We start from the raw sequence: 18,481 nt of genomic DNA, 5'->3' as shown, positions 1-18,481 counted from the left end.
ATGCACAAAGCCATGTTGACTATCCCCAATCAGTCCTTGCCTTTCCAAATATGTAGAAATCCTGTCCCTGAGTATTCCCTCCAATGACTTGCCCACCACAGATGTCAGGCTCACCTGTCTATAGTGCCCTGGCTTGTCCTTACCACCTTTCTTAAACAGTGGCACCATATTAGTTAACCTCCAGTCTTCCGGCACCTCTCCTGGGACTATCGATGATACAAATATCTCAGCAAGGGGGCCAGCAATCACTTCTCTAGCTTCCCTCAGAGCTCTAGGATACACCTGATCAGGTCCTGGGGATTTATCCACTTTTATGCATTTCAAGACATCCAGCACCTCCCCCTCTGTAATACAGACATTTTTCAAGATGTCACCATCTATTTCCCTACATTGTACATCTTCCATGTCCTTCTCCACAGTAAACACTAATGCAAAATACTTGTCTAGTATCTTCCCCCATCTGCAGCGGCTCCACACAAAGGCTGCCTTGCTGATCTTTGAGGAGCCCTATTCTCTCCCTAGTTAACTTTTTGTCCTTCATGTGTTTATAAAAACCCTTTGGATACTCCTTAATTCTATTTACCAAAGCTATCTCATGACCCATTTTTGCCCTCCTGATTTCCGTCTTAAGGATTACTCTTCTGAGGATTCACTTGATCTCTCCTGTCTATACCTGACATATGCTTCCTTCTTTTTCTGAACCAAACCCTCAATTTCTCTAATCATCCATCATTCCCTATATCTACCAGCCTTTCCTTTCACCCTAACAGGAATATACTGTCTCTGGACTCTCGTTATCTCATTTCTGAAGGCTTCCCATTTTCCAGCTGTCCCTTTACCTGCGAACATCTGCCCCCAATCAGCTTTTTAAAGTTATTGCCGAATACTATCAAAATTAGCCTTTCCCCAATTTGAACTTCAACTTTTAGATCCAGTCTATCCTTTTCCATCACTATTTTAAAACCAGTAGAATTATGGTAGCTGGCCCCAAAGTGCTCCCTCACTGATACCTCAGTCACCTGCCCTGTCTTATTTAGAACATAGAAAATAGAATATAGAAAAGTACAGCACAGAACAGGCCTTTTGGCCCTCGATGTCGTGCCTAATGCAAAATAAAATAACTGAACCTACGCACTCCTCACTTCACTGCTGTCCATGTGCATGTCCAGCAGTCGCTTAAATGTCCCTACTTATTCTGCTTCCACCAACACCTCTGGCAACGCATTCCATACATTCACAACTCTTTGCATAAAGAACATTCCTTTGAAATCCCCTCTCTACCTTTCTCCCAGTATCTCAAATCTATGACCCACGTGCCAGTCAATTCTGCCCAGGGGAAAAATCTCTGGCTATTGACTCTATCCATGTCTCTCATTACCTTGTATACCTCGATCAGGTCACCTCTCTTCCTCCTCCTCTCCAGAGAGAAAAAATTGAGTTCAGTCAACCTCTCTTCGTAAGATAAGCCCTCCAGTCCAGGCAGCATCCTGCTAAACCTTCTTTGCACCCTCCCCCCTTCCTCTGTATCTTTCCTATAGTAAGGTGACCAGAACTGTATAGAGTATTCCTGTGTGGTCTGTCCAGGGACATGGAGAGCTGTAGCAAAACCTCGCAGCTCTTAAACTCAATCCCCTTGTTAATGAAAGCCAAAATATCATTTGCTTTCTTAACAACCCTATCCACTTGGGTGGCAACTTTCAGGGATCTATGTACTTGAACACCCCACTGCCAAGAATCCTGTCTTTAATCCTATATTCAGCATTTGTTCGACCTTCCAAAATGCATCACTTCTCATTTATCCAGGTTGAACTCTATCTGCCATTTCTCAGCCCAGCTCTGCATCCTGTCTATGTCACGTTGCAGCCTGCAATAGCCCTTGATACTATCAAAGGCACCTCCAACCTTTGTGTCGTCTGTAAATTTACTAACCCATCCGTCAACCTCCTCATCCAAGTCATTTATAAAACTACAAATAGCAGAGGCCCAAGTACAGAGCCCTGCTCAACACTGACCTCCAGACAGAATACTTTCAGTCTACAACCACTCTTTTTGCTTTCTGTCAGCCAACCAGTTCTGAATCCAGGTAGCCAAGTCACCCTGTATCCCATACCTCCTGACTTTATGAATGACCCTACCGTGGGGAACCTTATCAAATGCCTTGCTGAAGTCCACATACATTGCATCCACTGCTCAATCTTCATCAACCGGTCTTGTCACCTCCTTGGAGCACTCAATAAGATTTTGTGAAGCATGACCTGCCCCTCACAAGGCCTGCTGACTGCCTTTAATCACGCTACACTTTTCCAAATAATCATAAATCCTATACCTCAGCATTCTTTCCAAAACCTTGCTGACCACAGACGTAAGACAGACTGGTCTGTAATTGCCAGAGATTTCCTTATTACCTTTCTTGAAACTAGGAACAACATTCACCTCCTTCAATCCTCCGGTATGGCTCCTGCGGAGAGTGAGGAAGCAAAGATATTCACTAGCAGCTTAGCAACTTTCTTTCTCGCTTCCCGGAGCAACTTAGGATAAATCTGATCTGGCCCTGGGGACTTATCAATCTTAATGTTTGCCAAAAGTTCCAGCACATCAATTTCATCAATCCTGCTCTGTTCAAGCCCATATCCCAGCTCCTCAAAGTTCTCATTCACAGCAAGGTCCCTTTCTTTAGTGAAAACCGAAGCAAACAACTCGTTTAGGGCTTCCCCTATCTGCTCAGACTCCATGCACAAGTTCCCTACCCTGCCCCTGATCGGTCCTACCTTCTCCCTGATCATTCTCTTATTCCTCACGTATGAGTAAAATGCCTTTGGGTTCTCCCTAATTCTTCCTGCCAAGCCTTTCTCGTGCCCCCTCCTGGCTCTCCTCAGTCCATTTCTGAGCTCCTTTCTTTCAAGCATGTAATCCTCTAAAGCTGTGCTGGATCCTTGTTTCCTCCATCTTATGTAAGCTGCCTTCTTCCTTTTGACGAGAAGCTCCTCTGTTCTTGTCATCCAAGGCTCCTTAATTTTACTCCTTCTTACCTGTCTCAGGGGAACAAATTCATGCATCACTTGCAACAAGTGCTCCTTAAACAGTCTCCACATTCTGCTGTGCCCTTTCTGTGGAACAATTGCTCCCAGTCTGTATTTCCCAACTCCTATCTGATAGCGTCATAATTTCCTTTTGCCCAATTAAATATCTTCCCTTGGTGACTGCTCCTTTCCCTCTCCAAGGCTATGGTAAATGTGAGGCAGTTGTGATCACTGCCACCGAAGTGTTCTCCCACCAAGAGACCTGACACCTGTCCTGGCTCATTGCCGAGCACCAAATCCAAAATGGCCTCTCTCCTTGTCGGCCTGTCTGCAGACTGAGTAAGGAAACCCTCCTGAACACACCTGACAAAAACGGCTCCATCCAACACAACTGCACTAAGAAGGTTCCAGTCGATATTGGGAAAGTCGAAGTCACCCATAACAACCCTGCTACATCTGCATTTTTCCAAAATCTGCCAGCCTATTAGTAGGTCTGTTGAAAACCCCCAATCAGGTGGCTGCTCCTTTGCTGTTCCTGACTTCCACCCATACTGACTTAATCGACACACCTTCCTCAACAACCTTCATTTCTATTGTTGTGATGCACTCTCTGATTAGCAATGCTATACCCCCACCTCCTCTTTTTCCACCCTCCCTGTTCTTTTTAAACGTTCTAAACCCTGGAACACCTAGCAACCATTCCTGCCTCTGTGAAACCCACATCTCCATTACGGCCACAACATGATCCATGCTATAAATTCATCACTCTTATTTCTGACACTCCTTGCGTTAAAGCTGACACACTTTAAACGATCTCTTTGTTTTATCACGTGAGAAACCTTCCCAATAGATTCACTACATCTTGTTACTGCCCCATCTACAACTGCCCCCCCTCTCAGATATGTAGCTCTGGTTCCCATCACCTTGCCAAACTAATTTAAACCCTCCTGGACCACACAAGCAAATCTCTCACCCAGGACATTTGAGCCCCTCCAGTTCAGGCACAACCCATCCTTTATGTACAGAACCCACCTTTCCCAGAAGGCATCCTAATGCTCGAGGTATCTGAAGCCCTCCCTCCCGCACCAGCCTCGCAGCCGGGTGTTAAGCTGCATTGGCTGACTGTTCCTCACCTCACCCGGTAGCAAACTGGGGATCACTACTCATCGTGCTCTTCAACATCCAACCTGACTTCAGTAAGGCGTTCGACAAGGGAGACTGATTAGTAAGGTTAGATCTCAGGAATATAGGGAGAAGTAGCCATTTGGATACAGAACTGGCTCAAAGGTAGAAGACAGAGGATGGTGGTGGAGGATTGTTTTTCAGACTGGAGGCCTGTGACCAGCGGAGTGCCACAAGGATCTGTGCTGGGTCCTCTACTTTTTATCATTTACATAAATGATTTGGATGCGAGCATAAGAGGTACAGTTAGTAAGTTTGCAGATGACACCAAAATTGGAGGTATAGTGGACAGTGAAGAAGATTACCTCAGATTACAACAGGATTTTGACCAGATGGGCCAATGGGCTGAGAAGTGGCAGATGGAGTTTAATTCAGATAAATACGAGGTGCTGCATTTTGGGAAAGCGAATCTTAGCAGGACTGATACACTTAATGGTAAGGTCCTAGGGAGTGTCGCTGAACAAAGAAACCTTGGAGTGCAAGTTCATAGCTCCTTGAAAGTGGAGTCGCAGGTAGATAGGATAGTGAAGGCGGCGTTTGGTATGCTTTCCTTTATTGGTCAGAGTACAGGAGTTGGGAGGTCATGTTGCGGCTGTACAGGACATTGGTTAGGCCACTGTTGGAGTATGCATGCAATTCTGGTCTCCTCCCTATTGGAAAGATGTTGTGAAACTTGAAAGGGTTCAGAAAAGATTTACAAGGATGTTGCCAGGATTGGAGGATTTGAGCTATAGGGAGAGGCTGAACAGGCTGCGGCTGTTTTCCCTGGAGCGTTGGAGGCTGAGGGGCGACCTTATAGAGGTTTACAAAATTATGAGGGGCATGGATAGATAAATAGATAAAGTCTTTTCCCTGGAGTCGGGGGAGTCCAGAACTAGGGGGCATAGGTTTAGGGTGACAAGGGAAAGATACAAAAGAGACCTTCGGGGCAACATTTTCACGCAGAGGGTGGTACGTGTATGGAATGAGCTGCCAGAGGAAGTGGTGGAGGCTGGTACAATTGCAACATTTAAGAAGCATTTGGATGGGTATGTGAACAGGAAGGGTTTGGAGGGATATGGGCCGGATGCTGGCAGGTGGGACTAGATTGGGTTGGGATATCTGGTCGGCATGGACGGGTTGGACCGAAGGGTCTGTTTCCATGCTGTACATCTCTGACTCTGTGACTTTAACCCTCTGTAGTCACTTTTCAGATCCTCCGTCCCTTTCCTGGCTATATCATTGGTGCCAATATGTACCACGATTTCATGCTGCTCACCTTCCCCCTTCAGAATCCTGTAAACCCGATCAGCGACATCCCGGACCCTGGTACCGGGGAGGCAACATACCTTTCGGGACTCCCATTCCTGACCACAAAATCTCCTGTCAATCCACCTAACTATTGAGTCCCCTAACACTAGCACTTTTCTATTCTCCCCCTTTCCCTTTAGAGCCACAGTGCTGGAGACCTGACAACTATGGCTTCCCCCGGTCAGCAGTCCCCACCAGCAGTATCCAAAACGGTATACTTATTGCTGAGGGGAATGGCCACGGGGATCCCTGCCCTATTTGTTGGTTCCCTTTCCTCCCACTGACTGTAACCCAGCTGTTTGTATCCTGTGTCTGGGAGTGACCACCTCCCTGTACATCCTCTCAATTTCTCCCTCAGCCTCTCGAATGATCTGTAGTTCACCTAGCTCTCGCTCCCTAACTCGGTTTTCGAGGAGCTGGAGTTGGGTGCACTTCCCGTAGATGCCACATTCTGCAGGAGGAACATGCAACTGCCCTAACATCTATACCCCACTACTCTGAAAGCCCGCACTGGACTAAACAAAGGAAGAGAAGAAAACTTCCCAAGAGTAGGTCAAGTTTTGCAACTTCTCTAGCAGGTACATCCACATACGGACTCAGAAAATATTCTTGTACACACTTTAATTCCTCTGTATCTAAACCCTTAACACTATGGCAGTCCCAATTCACGTTTGGAAAGTTAAAATCCCCTACCATAACCACCTATTTTTCATAGGGATAACTGAAATCTCCTTACAAATTTGTTTCTCAAGTTCCTGCCAATTATTAGGGGTTCTATATTACAATCGCATTAAGGTGATCATCCCTTTCTTATTTCTCAGTTCCACCCAAATAAATTCCCTGGATGTATTTCCGGGAATATCCTCCCTCAGTACAGCTGTAATGCTATCCCTTCTCAAAAAGCCACTCCCCCTCCTCTCTTGTCTCCCTTTCTATCCTTCCTGTGGCATTTGTATCCTGGAACATTAAGCTGCCAGTCTTGTCCATTCCTGAGTTTCTGTGATTGCTATGATATCCCAGTCCCAGGTTCCTAACCATGTCCTTGAGTTCATAGAACAATACAGCACAGAACAGGCCCTTCGGCCCACGATGTTGTGCCGAACATTTGTCCTAGCTTAAGCACCCATCCATGTACCTATCCAATTGCCGCTTAAAGGTCGCCAATGATTCTGGCAAATCTGCGTTCCCTGTTCGGCCTCTTGCATTGAAACAAACGCAGTTAAATTTATCAGTCCTACCTTGTTCTCTGCTTTGTCTCTGCCTGCCCTGACTGTTTGACTTGCTTCTTTTCTCAAGTGTACCAGTCTCAGATTGATCCCGTTCCTCACCATTTCCCTCGGTCCCACCCCCGCCCACCTTACTAGTTTAAATCCTCCCGAGCAGCTCTAGCACATCTTCCTGCCAGTATATTAGTTCCCTTCCAATTCAGGGGCAATACATCCTTCTTGTACAGGTCACTTCGACCCCAGAAGAGATTCGAATGATCCAAAGATGAGAATCCTTCTCCCATGCACCAACTGCTCAGCCACGCATTCATCTGCTCTATCCTCCTATTTCTACCCTCACTAACTCGTAGCAGCGGGAGTAATCCAGATATCACTACCCTCGCGGACCAACTTTTTGAAATTCCTGCATAACTTTCTGTTGTCTCCCTTCAGAATCTCACCCTTTACCCTTATGTCATTGGTTCCAATGTGTACAATGAACCTCCTGCTGGACCCTTTCCCCTTTGAGGACATTTTGCACTCCCTCTCAGACATCCTTGATCCTGACACCAGGGAGGCAACACACCATTCTCATTTTTCGCTGCTGGCCGCAGAAACATCTGTCTGTGCCTCAGTCTAGAGAGTCCCCTAACACAAGTCAATTACTTGAAACCTGATGTACCCTTCATTACATTACAGCCTGTCTTGATACCAGAAACTTGGCTGCTCATGCTACATTCCTTTGAGTCCATTACCCCCTACATTTTACAAAACAGCATACTTGTTTGAACTCGGGATAGCCACAGATGACTCCTGCCCTGCCTGCTTATCTCTTCTACCTTTCCTGGAATTAACCCATCCATCTGACTGTATCTGCAGCTTTTCTCCCTTGCTATAACTGCCATCCATCACACCCTCTTGCTCTTGTAAATTTCTCATTGCCTGTAACTGTCGCTCCAACCGATCCATTCAATATGATAGGATTTGCAACCAAAGACATTTATTGTAGATGTAATCCTCAGTAACACTTAAACTCTAATCTCCCACATCTTACAAGGAGAGCATATCACTCTACTCAAGGCCATTTTTGATCCTTTGGGACGAACCAACCCAACCACCCTGTAGCACAGCATTTCAACTCCCCCTCCCACTCCACCGAGGATATGCAGGTCATTGGACTCATCCACCGCCAAACCACAACAACGCGACGGTCGGAGGAGGAGCGTCTTACCTTCCGACTGGGAACCCTCCAACCACAGGGGATGAACTTGGACTTCACCAGTTTCTTCATCCCCCCTCCCCCCACCTTGTCTCAGCCGAATCCCTCCAGCCCGGCACCGCCTTCCTGACCTGCAGTCTTCTTCTTGACCTCTCCGCCTCCATCCTACTCCGACCTATCACCCTCACCTTGACCTCTTTCCACCTATCACATTTCCAACGCCCCTCCTCCAAGTCCCTCCTCCCTACCTTTTATCTTCTCCTGCTGAACACTCTCTGCTCATTCCTGAAGAAGGGCCTGTGCCCGAAACGTCGAATCTCCTGTTCCCTGGATGCTGCCTGACCTGCTGTGCTGTTCCAGCAATAAAGTTTCAACTTTGATCTCCAGCATCTGCAGACCTCACTTTCTCCAATCTACAGACTGAGAAAATAGTATTGCTCTAAAAAACACTGCTCCAGGCTAACGTAATACTTATAGCTTATATTTTAAAAATTTAATCAAGAGACAGATCCCAATAAAACATATAATTCAAGAAAGAACCCACTCTACTCACTATTGTAGATTTACAGCAAAGCTACACTTAAAATTATGCACTTCTGTTTCTGCGCTGTGACCTCTCCCAAACAGGTTCCTCCAAGATCAGTTGAGAATTTTGCTGTTTGTTAAATTTTCCTTAACGTACTACGATAACCAGGGATACATGAATTCCAACAGCAAAGGCAGATTCACTGAATCACAGGTAGACACGGCAGTGAAGGAGAAACTGAGGTCTGTAGATGCTGGAGATCAAAGTCAAGAGCGTGTTGCAGGAAACGCACAGCAGATCAGGCAGCTCTGAGGAGGAGAATCGATGTTTCGGGACAGATGAAGGGCCCTGGCCCTAAACATCGATTCTCCTGCTCCTGGAATGCTGCCTGACCTGCTTTTCCAGCAACACACACTTGACACAGCAGTGAAGGGAGCTTTTGGCACATTGGGCTTCATCAATCAAAGTATGGAGCATAGAAGTTGCAAAGTTATGTTACAGTTATACAGGAAATTGGTGAGGCCGCACTTGGAATATTGTGTTCAGTTTTGGTCACTTTCCTATAGGAAGGATGTTATTAAACGGGAAAGAGTGCAGAAGAAATTTACAAATATTACCAGGACTCAACAATCTGATTATGAGAGACATGGATAGGGTGAATGCACTCAGATTTTTTCACAGGGTTGGGGAATCAAGGACGAGAGGGCATCAGTTTTAGGTAAGAGAGGAAAGAATAAGTGAGAATTTGAGGGGCAACTCTCTGTTTTTAAACAGAGGGTAGTATGCATAGGGAATGAACTGCCAGAAGTGGCTGAGGCAGGTACATAAGACCATAAGACATAGGAGCGGAAGTAAGGCCATTCGGCCCATCGAGTCCACTCCGCCATTCAATCATGGCTGATGGGCATTTCAACTCCACTTACCCGCATCCTCCCCGTAGCCCTTAATTCCTTGTGACATCAAGAATTTATCAATTTCTGCCTTGAAGACATTTAGCGTCCCCAGCCTCCACTGTACTCTGCGGCAATGAATTCTACAGGCCCACCACTCTCTGGCTGAAGAAATGTCTCTGCATTTCTGTTCTGAATTTACCCCCTCTAATTCTAAGGCTGTGTCCATGGGTCCTAGACTCCTCGGCTAACGGAAACAATTTCCTAGCGTCCAGCCTCTCCAAGCCATGGATGATCTTGTAAGTTTCTATTTAGATCTCCCCTTAATCTTCTAAACTCCAATGAATACAATCCCAGGATCCTCAGCCGTCCCTCATATGTTAGACCGACCATTCCAGAGATCATCCGTGTGAATCTCCGCTGGACACGCTCCAATGCCAGTATGTTCCTTTCTGAGGTGTGGGGACCAAAACTGGACACAGTACTCCAAATGGGGCCTAACCAGAGCTTTATAAAGTCTCAGTAGCACAACGGTGCTTTTATATTCCAACCCTCTTGAGATAATTGACAACATTGCATTCGCTTTCTTAATCACGGACTCAACCTGCATGTTTACCTTTAGAGAATCCTCAAGTAGCACTCCCAGATCCCTCTGTACTTTGGCTTTACGAATTTTCTCACCGTTTAGAAAGTAGTCCATGCTTGTATTCTTTTTACCAAAGTGCAAGACCTTGCATTTGCTCATATTGAATTCCATCAGCCATTTCCTGGACCACTCTTCCAAACTATCTAGATCCTTCTGCAGCCTCCCCACTTCCTCAGTACTACCTGCCTGTCCACCTAACTTTGTATCATCGGCAAACTTCGTTAGAATGCCCCCAGTCCCTTCATCCAGATCATAAATATATTATGTGAACAGCTGCGGCCCCAACACTGAACCCTGCGGGACACCGCTTGTTACGGGCTGCCATTCCGAAAAAGAACCTTTTATCCCAACTCTCTGCCTTCTGTCAGACAGCCAATCCTCAATCCTCACCAGTAGCTCTGCAGCCTCCCGTGTGGCACCTTATCAAAGGCCTTTTGGAAGTCTAGGTAGACCACATCCACTGGGTTTCCCCGGTCTAACCTATTTGTCACCTCTTCAAAGAACTCCAACAGGTTTGTCAGGCACGACCTCCCCTTACTAAATCCATGTTGACTTGTTCTAATCCGACCCTGCTCTTCCAAGAATTTAGAAACCTCATCCTTAATGATGGATTCTAGAATTTTACCAACAACCGAGGTTAGGCTAATTGGCCTATAATTTTCCATCTTTTGCCTTGATCCTTTCTTGAACAAGGGGGTTACAACAGCGATCTTCCAATCATCCGGGACTTTCCCTGACACCAGTGACTTTTGAAAGATCTCAACCAATGTCTCCGCTATTTCCTCAGCCACCTCCCTCAGAACTCTAGGATGTAGCCCATCGGGGCCAGGAATTTATCAATTTTAAGACCTTTTAGCTTTTCTAGCACTTTCTCTTTTGTAATGGCAACCATACTCAACTCAGCCCCCTGACTCCCTTTAATTGTTGGGATATTACTCATGTCTTCCACTCTGAAGACTGATGCAAAGTACTTATTAAGTTCTCCTGCTATTTCCTTATCTCCCATCACGGCTTCCAGCATCAGTTTGAAGTGGCCCAATGTCTACTCTTGCTTGTCGTTTGTTTCTTATGTATTGAAAGAAACTTTTACTATCATTTCTAATATTACTGGCTAGCCTACCTTCATATTTGATCCTCTCCTTCCTTATTTCTCTCTTTGTTATCCTCTGATTGTTTTTGTAGCCTTTCCAATCTTCTGATTTCCCAGTGCTCTTGGCCACTTTATAGGATCTCTCTTTTTCTTTGATAGATTTCCTGACTTCCTTTGTAAGCCATGGCTGTCTAATCCCTCCCCGGATAATCTTTCTCTTCTAGGGGATGAACCTCTGTACAGTGTCCTCAATTTTACCCACAAACTCCTGCCATTTTTGCTCTACTGTCTTCCCTGCTAGGCTCTGCTTCCAGTCTATTTTCGTCAGTTCCTCTCTCATGCCCTCATAATTACCTTTATTTAACTGTAACACCATTACATCCGATTTTCCTTCTCTCTTTCAAACTGCAGACTGAACTCTACCATATTATGATCGCTGCTTCCTAAGTGTTCCCTTACTTTAAGATTTTTTATAAAGTCTGGTTCATTACATAGCACTAGGTCCAGAATAGCCTGCTCCCTTGTGGGCTCCATGACAAGCTGTTCCAAAAAGCCATCCTGTAAGCATTCCATGAATTCCCTTTCTTTGGATCCACTGGCAACATTATTTACCCAGTCCACCTGCATATTGAAGTCTCCCATGATCACCGTGACCTTGCCTTTCTGACATGCCTTCTCTATTTCCTGGTACATGTTGCGCCCCTAGTCCTGACCACTGTACATAACTCCCACTATGGTTTTTTTGCCTTTGTGGTTCCTCAATTCCACCCACACAGACTCCACATCATCCAACGCTATGTCAGTCAGTGCCATAGATTTAATTTTGTTCTTAACTATCAAGGCAACCCCGCCCCCCTCTGCTCACCTCCCTGTCTTTTCGATAAGTTGAAAACCCTTGCATGTTTAACTGCCAGTCCTGACCCCCCCTGTAACCACGTCTCTGTGATGCCTACCACATCATAATCATTCACGATGATCTGTGCCATTAGTTCGTCTGCTTTGTTATGAATGCTACGAGCATTCAGGTAAAGTGCCTTAATGTTAACTTTCTTATCATTAGAGATATCGGAAGTCATAAGATGTCCTAAGTTATCCTTCCTTTTTGCTGCATTCCCAGTCTGTCTCAAGTTTAAATCTGCCTGCACATATGCTATCCTGCCGCTTATCTTTCCATTTAACTCCATACTCCCTGTCGCTTTCACTTTCTGTTCCCCCAACTCAGAAGTTTAAGCCTACTGACCACCGTATTTATCCTCTTCGCTAGAACATTGGTCCCTGATCGGTTCAGGTGGAGACTGTCCCAATGGTACAGATCCCCCCGGTTCCAAAACTGATGCCAATGCCCCATGAAGTGGAATCCCTCTTTCCCACACCAATTCCTTAGCCATGTGTTTACTTCCCTAATTTTCTTATCCCTATGCAAATTGGCACATGGCTCGGGCAGTAATCCGGAGATTATGACCCTTGAGGACCTGTACTTCAATTTCCTTCCTAGTGCTCGATAATCCCCAAACAGGTCCTCCACCGTGGCTTTGCCTATGTTGTTAGCCCCAACGTGGACCACAACAACTGGATCCTCCCCCTCCCGCTCCAATATCCTTTCAAGCCGGTCAGAGATGTCCCGAACCCTGGCACCGGGTAGGCAACACAACATGCGAGACTCCCGATCTGGCTTGCAAAGGATACTATCTGTCCCCCTAATTATAGAATCCCCTATAACAACTACTTGTCTTTTTGCTCCCCCCTCTTGAATGGCCTTCTGCACCATGGTGCCGTGGTCAGCTGGCTCATCCTGTCCAGAGCCCTTTTCCTCATCCGTACAGGGAGCAAGAATCTCATACCTGTTGGACAAGGTCAAGGGCTGAGGCTCCTGCACTCCTGAACTCAGGTTCCCCCTACCTGCCTCACTTACAGTCACATTCTGATGTCCCTGATCACTAACTGAATGTGAATTACTTAATCTCCCAGGTGTGACTGCCTCCTGAAACAAAGCGTCCAGGTAACTCTCCCCCTCCCGGATGTGCCGCAGTGTTTGAACCTCAGATTCCAGATCATCAACTCTGATCCGGAATTCTTCCAGCAACCAACACTTGCGACAGATGTGGTCACTGCCGTTCACAATGGGATCAGCCAGCTCTCACATTATACAGCTACAGCACACCACCTGCCCAGCCATCTCTGCTTAGTTAATTACTTTATTACTTTGTACAGGTTTGAGTTAAAATACTTTCTGATACAACATTAACAACATTTAAATGAAACTTGGACAAATACACAAATAGGAAAGGTTTAGAGAATATGGGCCAAGTGTAGAGAAATGGAGTTAGTATGAATGGATATTTTGGTCAGCTTGGACCCATTTGGACCAAAGGGCCTGTCTTCATGCTGTATGACTATGACTCTTTCAGAATGCCCTGGAGGTACTTAGAAACATTGTTGACTCACAGGAATTTAGCAAATCGGAGCAGAAATAGATCATTCAGCCCTTTCAGCATGCATTGGCATTCAGTGTGATCATGGCTGATCATCATTGTTCTCATTTTCTCCCATATCCTTTAACCACATTAGTAATAAGGAATTATATCTAAATCTTTCTTGAAAACATTCAATTTTTCGACATCAATCGTTTTCTTCGTTGAGAATTTCACAATCTCACTACTCAGTGAAGAAATATCTCATTCTCTCAGTTCTCAATCACCTGTCACATTATACTGTGGCCCGTTTCTGGGCTCCCCAGTCATTCAGTGACACCTTTCAGAATGGGTTTGCTCATTTTGGCTCTTTAATATGTAAACCTCAGAGCTTGTTTTAATTCGCATTCTCAAGATAACTTCAGGTTTTCTAACAAAGATGCCACCTCAGCTCAGATAATGCATTAAAAGGTATGAAGTTAAAGTCTGTCTCTGCCCCAATCGTGAGTCAGAGTGGTTCTATTTCCAAAGTATGATGTGTAGAATATTACATGGGTTAACTGTAGGTTATGCATTTTTTGAACAAAATAGAATCTATCTGCAAATATAATTCTGCAGATACAAATTCACCCCATAAACGTATATGTGTGCCTGTGCAGTAGAGGCACAGTGAGTGTGTGCATGCGATTGCATGGGAGAGAGTGCGTGTTTGCGTGTGATCGGGTATAAGCCTGTGAGAGGGTGCATGCTTGGGCGAGTGTATGTGTGCGAGTGTGTGTATGAGACAGAGCTTGTACGAGTTTTATAAATATTATAAAATTTTAGGTCTTTATGACATTCCTGCCTTATGCTTAACTTAGCATCCCAATTGATCTAACCTCTCTGGGGGGTGGGGGGGGGGGGGGGAGGGGCTGGGCTCAACCAGTGCTATCAGCTTTCTTTCTCTTTACTGCTGTTTTTGTTTTCTCTTCAAGCCTGGAGAATGATGGGTGAAGATGGTGGTTTCCGGCAGCAGCAGTAGCAGCAGCAAGGCAAGGACAATCCTGACGCGGCTCCACCCAGCCTAGGATCTCCCGGCGAGCAAGGATCAGGACCTCGACTGAGTCTCCCTGCCTAGTCTCGCAGGCTGAACTGAACCTTCAGGTCTGCAGCTAGGCCCAGGCACCTGAAAAAGTAGTGGTCTTGTCCCGGTGTGAAGGTCTCATTCCAGTGTGGAGGTCGTCTACATCTTCTGCTTTCAGGTATTCCAGTGGGATTCCGTAGGCAGTCTCAGCCACATAGCAAACTTCAGCAGATGCTTCTTGTCCAATATTCCAGGGGCCTGCTTCATCCGGTGTGGCATTCTTGTCCCAGCTGCATCAGCTTATTCAGCATTCCCAGAGCACAGAAGCGTTTAACTGAATGTTGTCTTATTTTCATTTCCTTTTTATTATGTATGACTTCTGTCATTAATATTGGCATTGTGGTGGGGTGACATAAAATTTTTCACTATTTTAATGTAAGAGTACACGTGACAATAAACTTTTATTATATTTATAAATCAGTTCTGCCTTCCCAGAAATCAGGCTAGTAAATCTTTATTACGCTCCCTCCAACGCTAGAACATCCTCCCTCATAAAGAGATCAAAACTGCACACAATACTTCAGGTATGCTATCACCATGCCCTGTACAGTTGCAGCAAAACATCCCTGCTTCTGTAGTCAAATCCTTACACTATGAAGGCCAACATACCATTTGCCGCCTTCATCTCGTTCTGCAGCTGCATGCTTACTTTGAGTGACTGGTATACAAGGACAGCCTGATCAGCTGCACCTCCCCCTTTCCCAGTCATTCAAATAATTATTTGCCTTCCAGTTTTTGCTACCAAAGTGGATAACCTCTCATTTGTCCACATTATACTTCATCTGCATGCTACCTGATACCAGGGAGGCAACAGGCCATCCTGGTTTCACATCTGCAGTCACAGATATGTCCTCTATTCCTCTTACATTGGGAGACATTAAAAATAGCTTTGATCAACTCTGTTTAAGCAACGTGACACTGAGAAGTTCTAACTAAGCAGTTGATTACTCTTCTTAAAGTTTGCTCTCATGAATCTATATTCTTTCTCCCTACACCTTCTGATGATATTTTTTACATTGAAATCTAACTAAATGAAAATTGCTGGTGTGTGCCTGACATCGGAAATTAGATGGAACAGAAGTTAATTTCACTGACACAGTTAAGTCTTGCCAATGTCAATGTCAGAGTGGATGAAATAATCAGTAATGTCAAACTATGTTGGGATAGAAAGGAATGCATAGCTGAAGATTCTCAATTTGTACTCCATTAATGCATAGCTGAAATATAACAAAAATGATCAATATAAGTAGCAATTCTAAGGCACGAAATGCTACAATGAATTACATGCACATTTCAAGATGAGTCAATTTGTACAAAAGGATTCAATATCTCAGTTAGTAGTTTTGCAATTTGAATAAACTGTAGCGCATATTTCTGCACTATTTCAGAGCTCTCTTAAAACATGAAACAGAAATACTATACACATGCACCATACCTCTGTTTTCACTTTGTTATCACCAAAACAGAGGTGCTGCAAGTAGGCTGCTGCATTTGCTTGAACAGATGGAAACTGGTGTTGGAGCATATGAATCACTTCTGGCAATTCTGGGTCGCGCCAAGCAAATTCCCTGATTTAAAAATTGAAATGAGAAAATCCCAGTTACACCACATAGATGCAGAAGGATGTCATTTGACCCACTGAGTCTGCTCCATCATTCAAAGAGATCATGGGTAATCTGATAATGCTTAAATCCATTTTCCTGTCTGTCCACCATAACCTTTGAGTCCTTTACTGATTAATAATCTACACCATAATTGTTAACCCATAGTACAAACTGACACACCATATCTTAGAAAATCTCATTGCAAAGCATTTCCATACGTAATGTTAATAGAAATGCCTCAGGTGTAATCAAACCACCATTCCAGGAAATGCAGTTGTGCTTCTCCTTCTTCAATAGTGTATAAGAAATTTTAAAAAAACATTTTAGTTTCTGTTTTGCAATAAGTCTACAGTCTTTAATAATTAACTAATTCTCTGAGCCATACATACAGAATACTTTAGTTCTTTGCATTCAAGCATCCTTATCTAATGTGAAAACTGGATATTTTTAATTGGTTCTGGGAAACAGTTTTTGTCCTGTGTCACAAGGTGGTCTTCATTTGACTCTTCATAGCATAAAAATCAGACACTGCTTAATTAAAGCTGAAATTAATTACTTCATTGATTTGTAGACGTGTGCTGAATTTCTCCACATTCATTTTATTAGATTTAGATTTAGATTACTTACAGTGTGGAAACAGGCCCTTCAGCCCAACAAGTCCACACCGACCCGCCGAAGCGTAACCCACCCATACCCCTACATTTACCCTTTACCTAACACTACGGGCAATTTAGCATGGCCAATTCACCTGACCTGCACATCTTTGGACTGTGGGAGGAAACCGGAGCACCCGGAGGAAACCCACACAGACACGGGGAGAACGTGCAAACTCCACACAGTCAGTCGCCTGAGGCGGGAATTGAACCCGGGTCTCTGGCGCTGCGAGGCAGCAGTGCTAACCACTGTACCACCGTGCCGCCCACAATTGTATTTCCAATTTAAGCTTTGTACTTTTCAGCACATTTATATACTCAGTGTCTGCCTCTAAAACCATCTACAAGGCACTTAAGGAGTGATGGAATACTTCTGCCTTGCCTTGCTGAGGGCAACTTCAAAAACACTCAAGAAACTTGACATCATCCAGGACAAAGTCAGCTGCTTGACTGGCACCAGATCCACTCCCTCCACCACTGACACTCAGTAGTAGCAGTGTCTGCTATCTATAAGATGCACCACAGAAATTCATCAATGATCCTTAGATCATCTTCCAAACTCAAAACCACTTCCCTCTAAAAGGGAAAGGGCAGCAGATAAATGAGAACACCACCACTTGCAAGTTCCTCCCTAATAGCATTGTGGGTCTATTTACAGCACATGGACTGCAGCGGTGCAAAGCAGCAGCTCACCCCACTTTCACCAGAGCAACTTAGAAAAATTCTGGCCAGCTAGCAATGCCCCTGTCCCAAGAGTGAATTCAAATAAAACAACATTCAGTCATCATCTCCCATTTGACTGAACTTATGCTCTAATTTAAATTTTTTTTCAATTCCATCTCACACTGGCCTTTGCTATGCCTGCTTTTTACTGATTAAAAAATGAACATCCACTTTTCCAACCCTTTCTAGATTCACTCCCTGGGCCTCGTTTTCCATTCCACTGATAACTGTTAATTGCTTCTTCTTGTGCCTGTTTAATCAAAAATGGGACCTGTTTAATGAATGGATTAAAATAGGTCAGACGGGCTTCCTCAATTGTTTGTATCTTTTGGCACTTGCAGTAACTTGAATTAATGGGATGCTAGAGAGGAATTTACTAATCAATTTTCTTGTTCACTTGTAGTTTACTAATGCTTTACTAAAGTCAGCATAAAAGCAACTTCTGTTAGCAGAGTCTCACAAAACCCCAGCTACACCTACCTTGGATCCTTCTGAATACTGTCAATTGATGGAGATCTTGTAGTAGTTTCATCTGCTGGAATGTTGTAATGATATCTGGAATAATTAGATTCAGATGGTCGGTATGGAATTGCTCTGTATGGATCAGTGTAATTTCCCACTGAATTTAGAGCAAAATTATTTCTTTGGTAAGTCATAGGGCCACGTTGACTGGCTGTTCTCTGCAGGTTTCCAGTAGCTAAAAATAAAAAGAAAGTATATCTTAAACCTACATCATCCTTTGGAAATATTAGAATATTGCAATGACAGATTTTTAAGCACGTTTTCTATAAAACAGACATAAGCAAAAAGATTGACTAATTTACTCAGAACAAGGTGAACAGGATGCAGTTAATAAACTGGTTCAACATTATGACGAGGCATGACAAGCGATTTATTAT

General features: G+C 44.4%; 1 protein-coding gene across 6 annotated transcripts in view; it reads right to left on the bottom strand.

Annotated features, from left to right (window-relative positions):
* Window positions 1–18,481, bottom strand: part of pkp4 (plakophilin 4) — a 276,311-nt gene that overhangs the window by 56,214 nt on the left and 201,616 nt on the right. For all 6 annotated transcript variants that reach the window (XM_087989074.1, XM_043693802.2, XM_043693805.2 and 3 more), the window contains 2 exons: window positions 18,063–18,279; window positions 16,038–16,170 (listed from right to left, as the gene is read on the bottom strand). In XM_087989074.1, the coding sequence (XP_087845200.1) occupies window positions 16,038–16,170; window positions 18,063–18,279 (350 nt within the window). The remainder of the gene's footprint in view (window positions 1–16,037; window positions 16,171–18,062; window positions 18,280–18,481) is intronic.

The sequence above is a fragment of the Chiloscyllium plagiosum genome, unplaced genomic scaffold, assembly GCF_037043375.1.
Source record: "Chiloscyllium plagiosum isolate Xiang-an unplaced genomic scaffold, Cpla_swu_hap1 HiC_scaffold_7, whole genome shotgun sequence".
Classification (NCBI taxonomy): domain Eukaryota; kingdom Metazoa; phylum Chordata; class Chondrichthyes; order Orectolobiformes; family Hemiscylliidae; genus Chiloscyllium; species Chiloscyllium plagiosum.
Note: the sequence above shows the minus strand (reverse complement) of the source record. Positions and strands in the feature narration are given on the sequence as shown.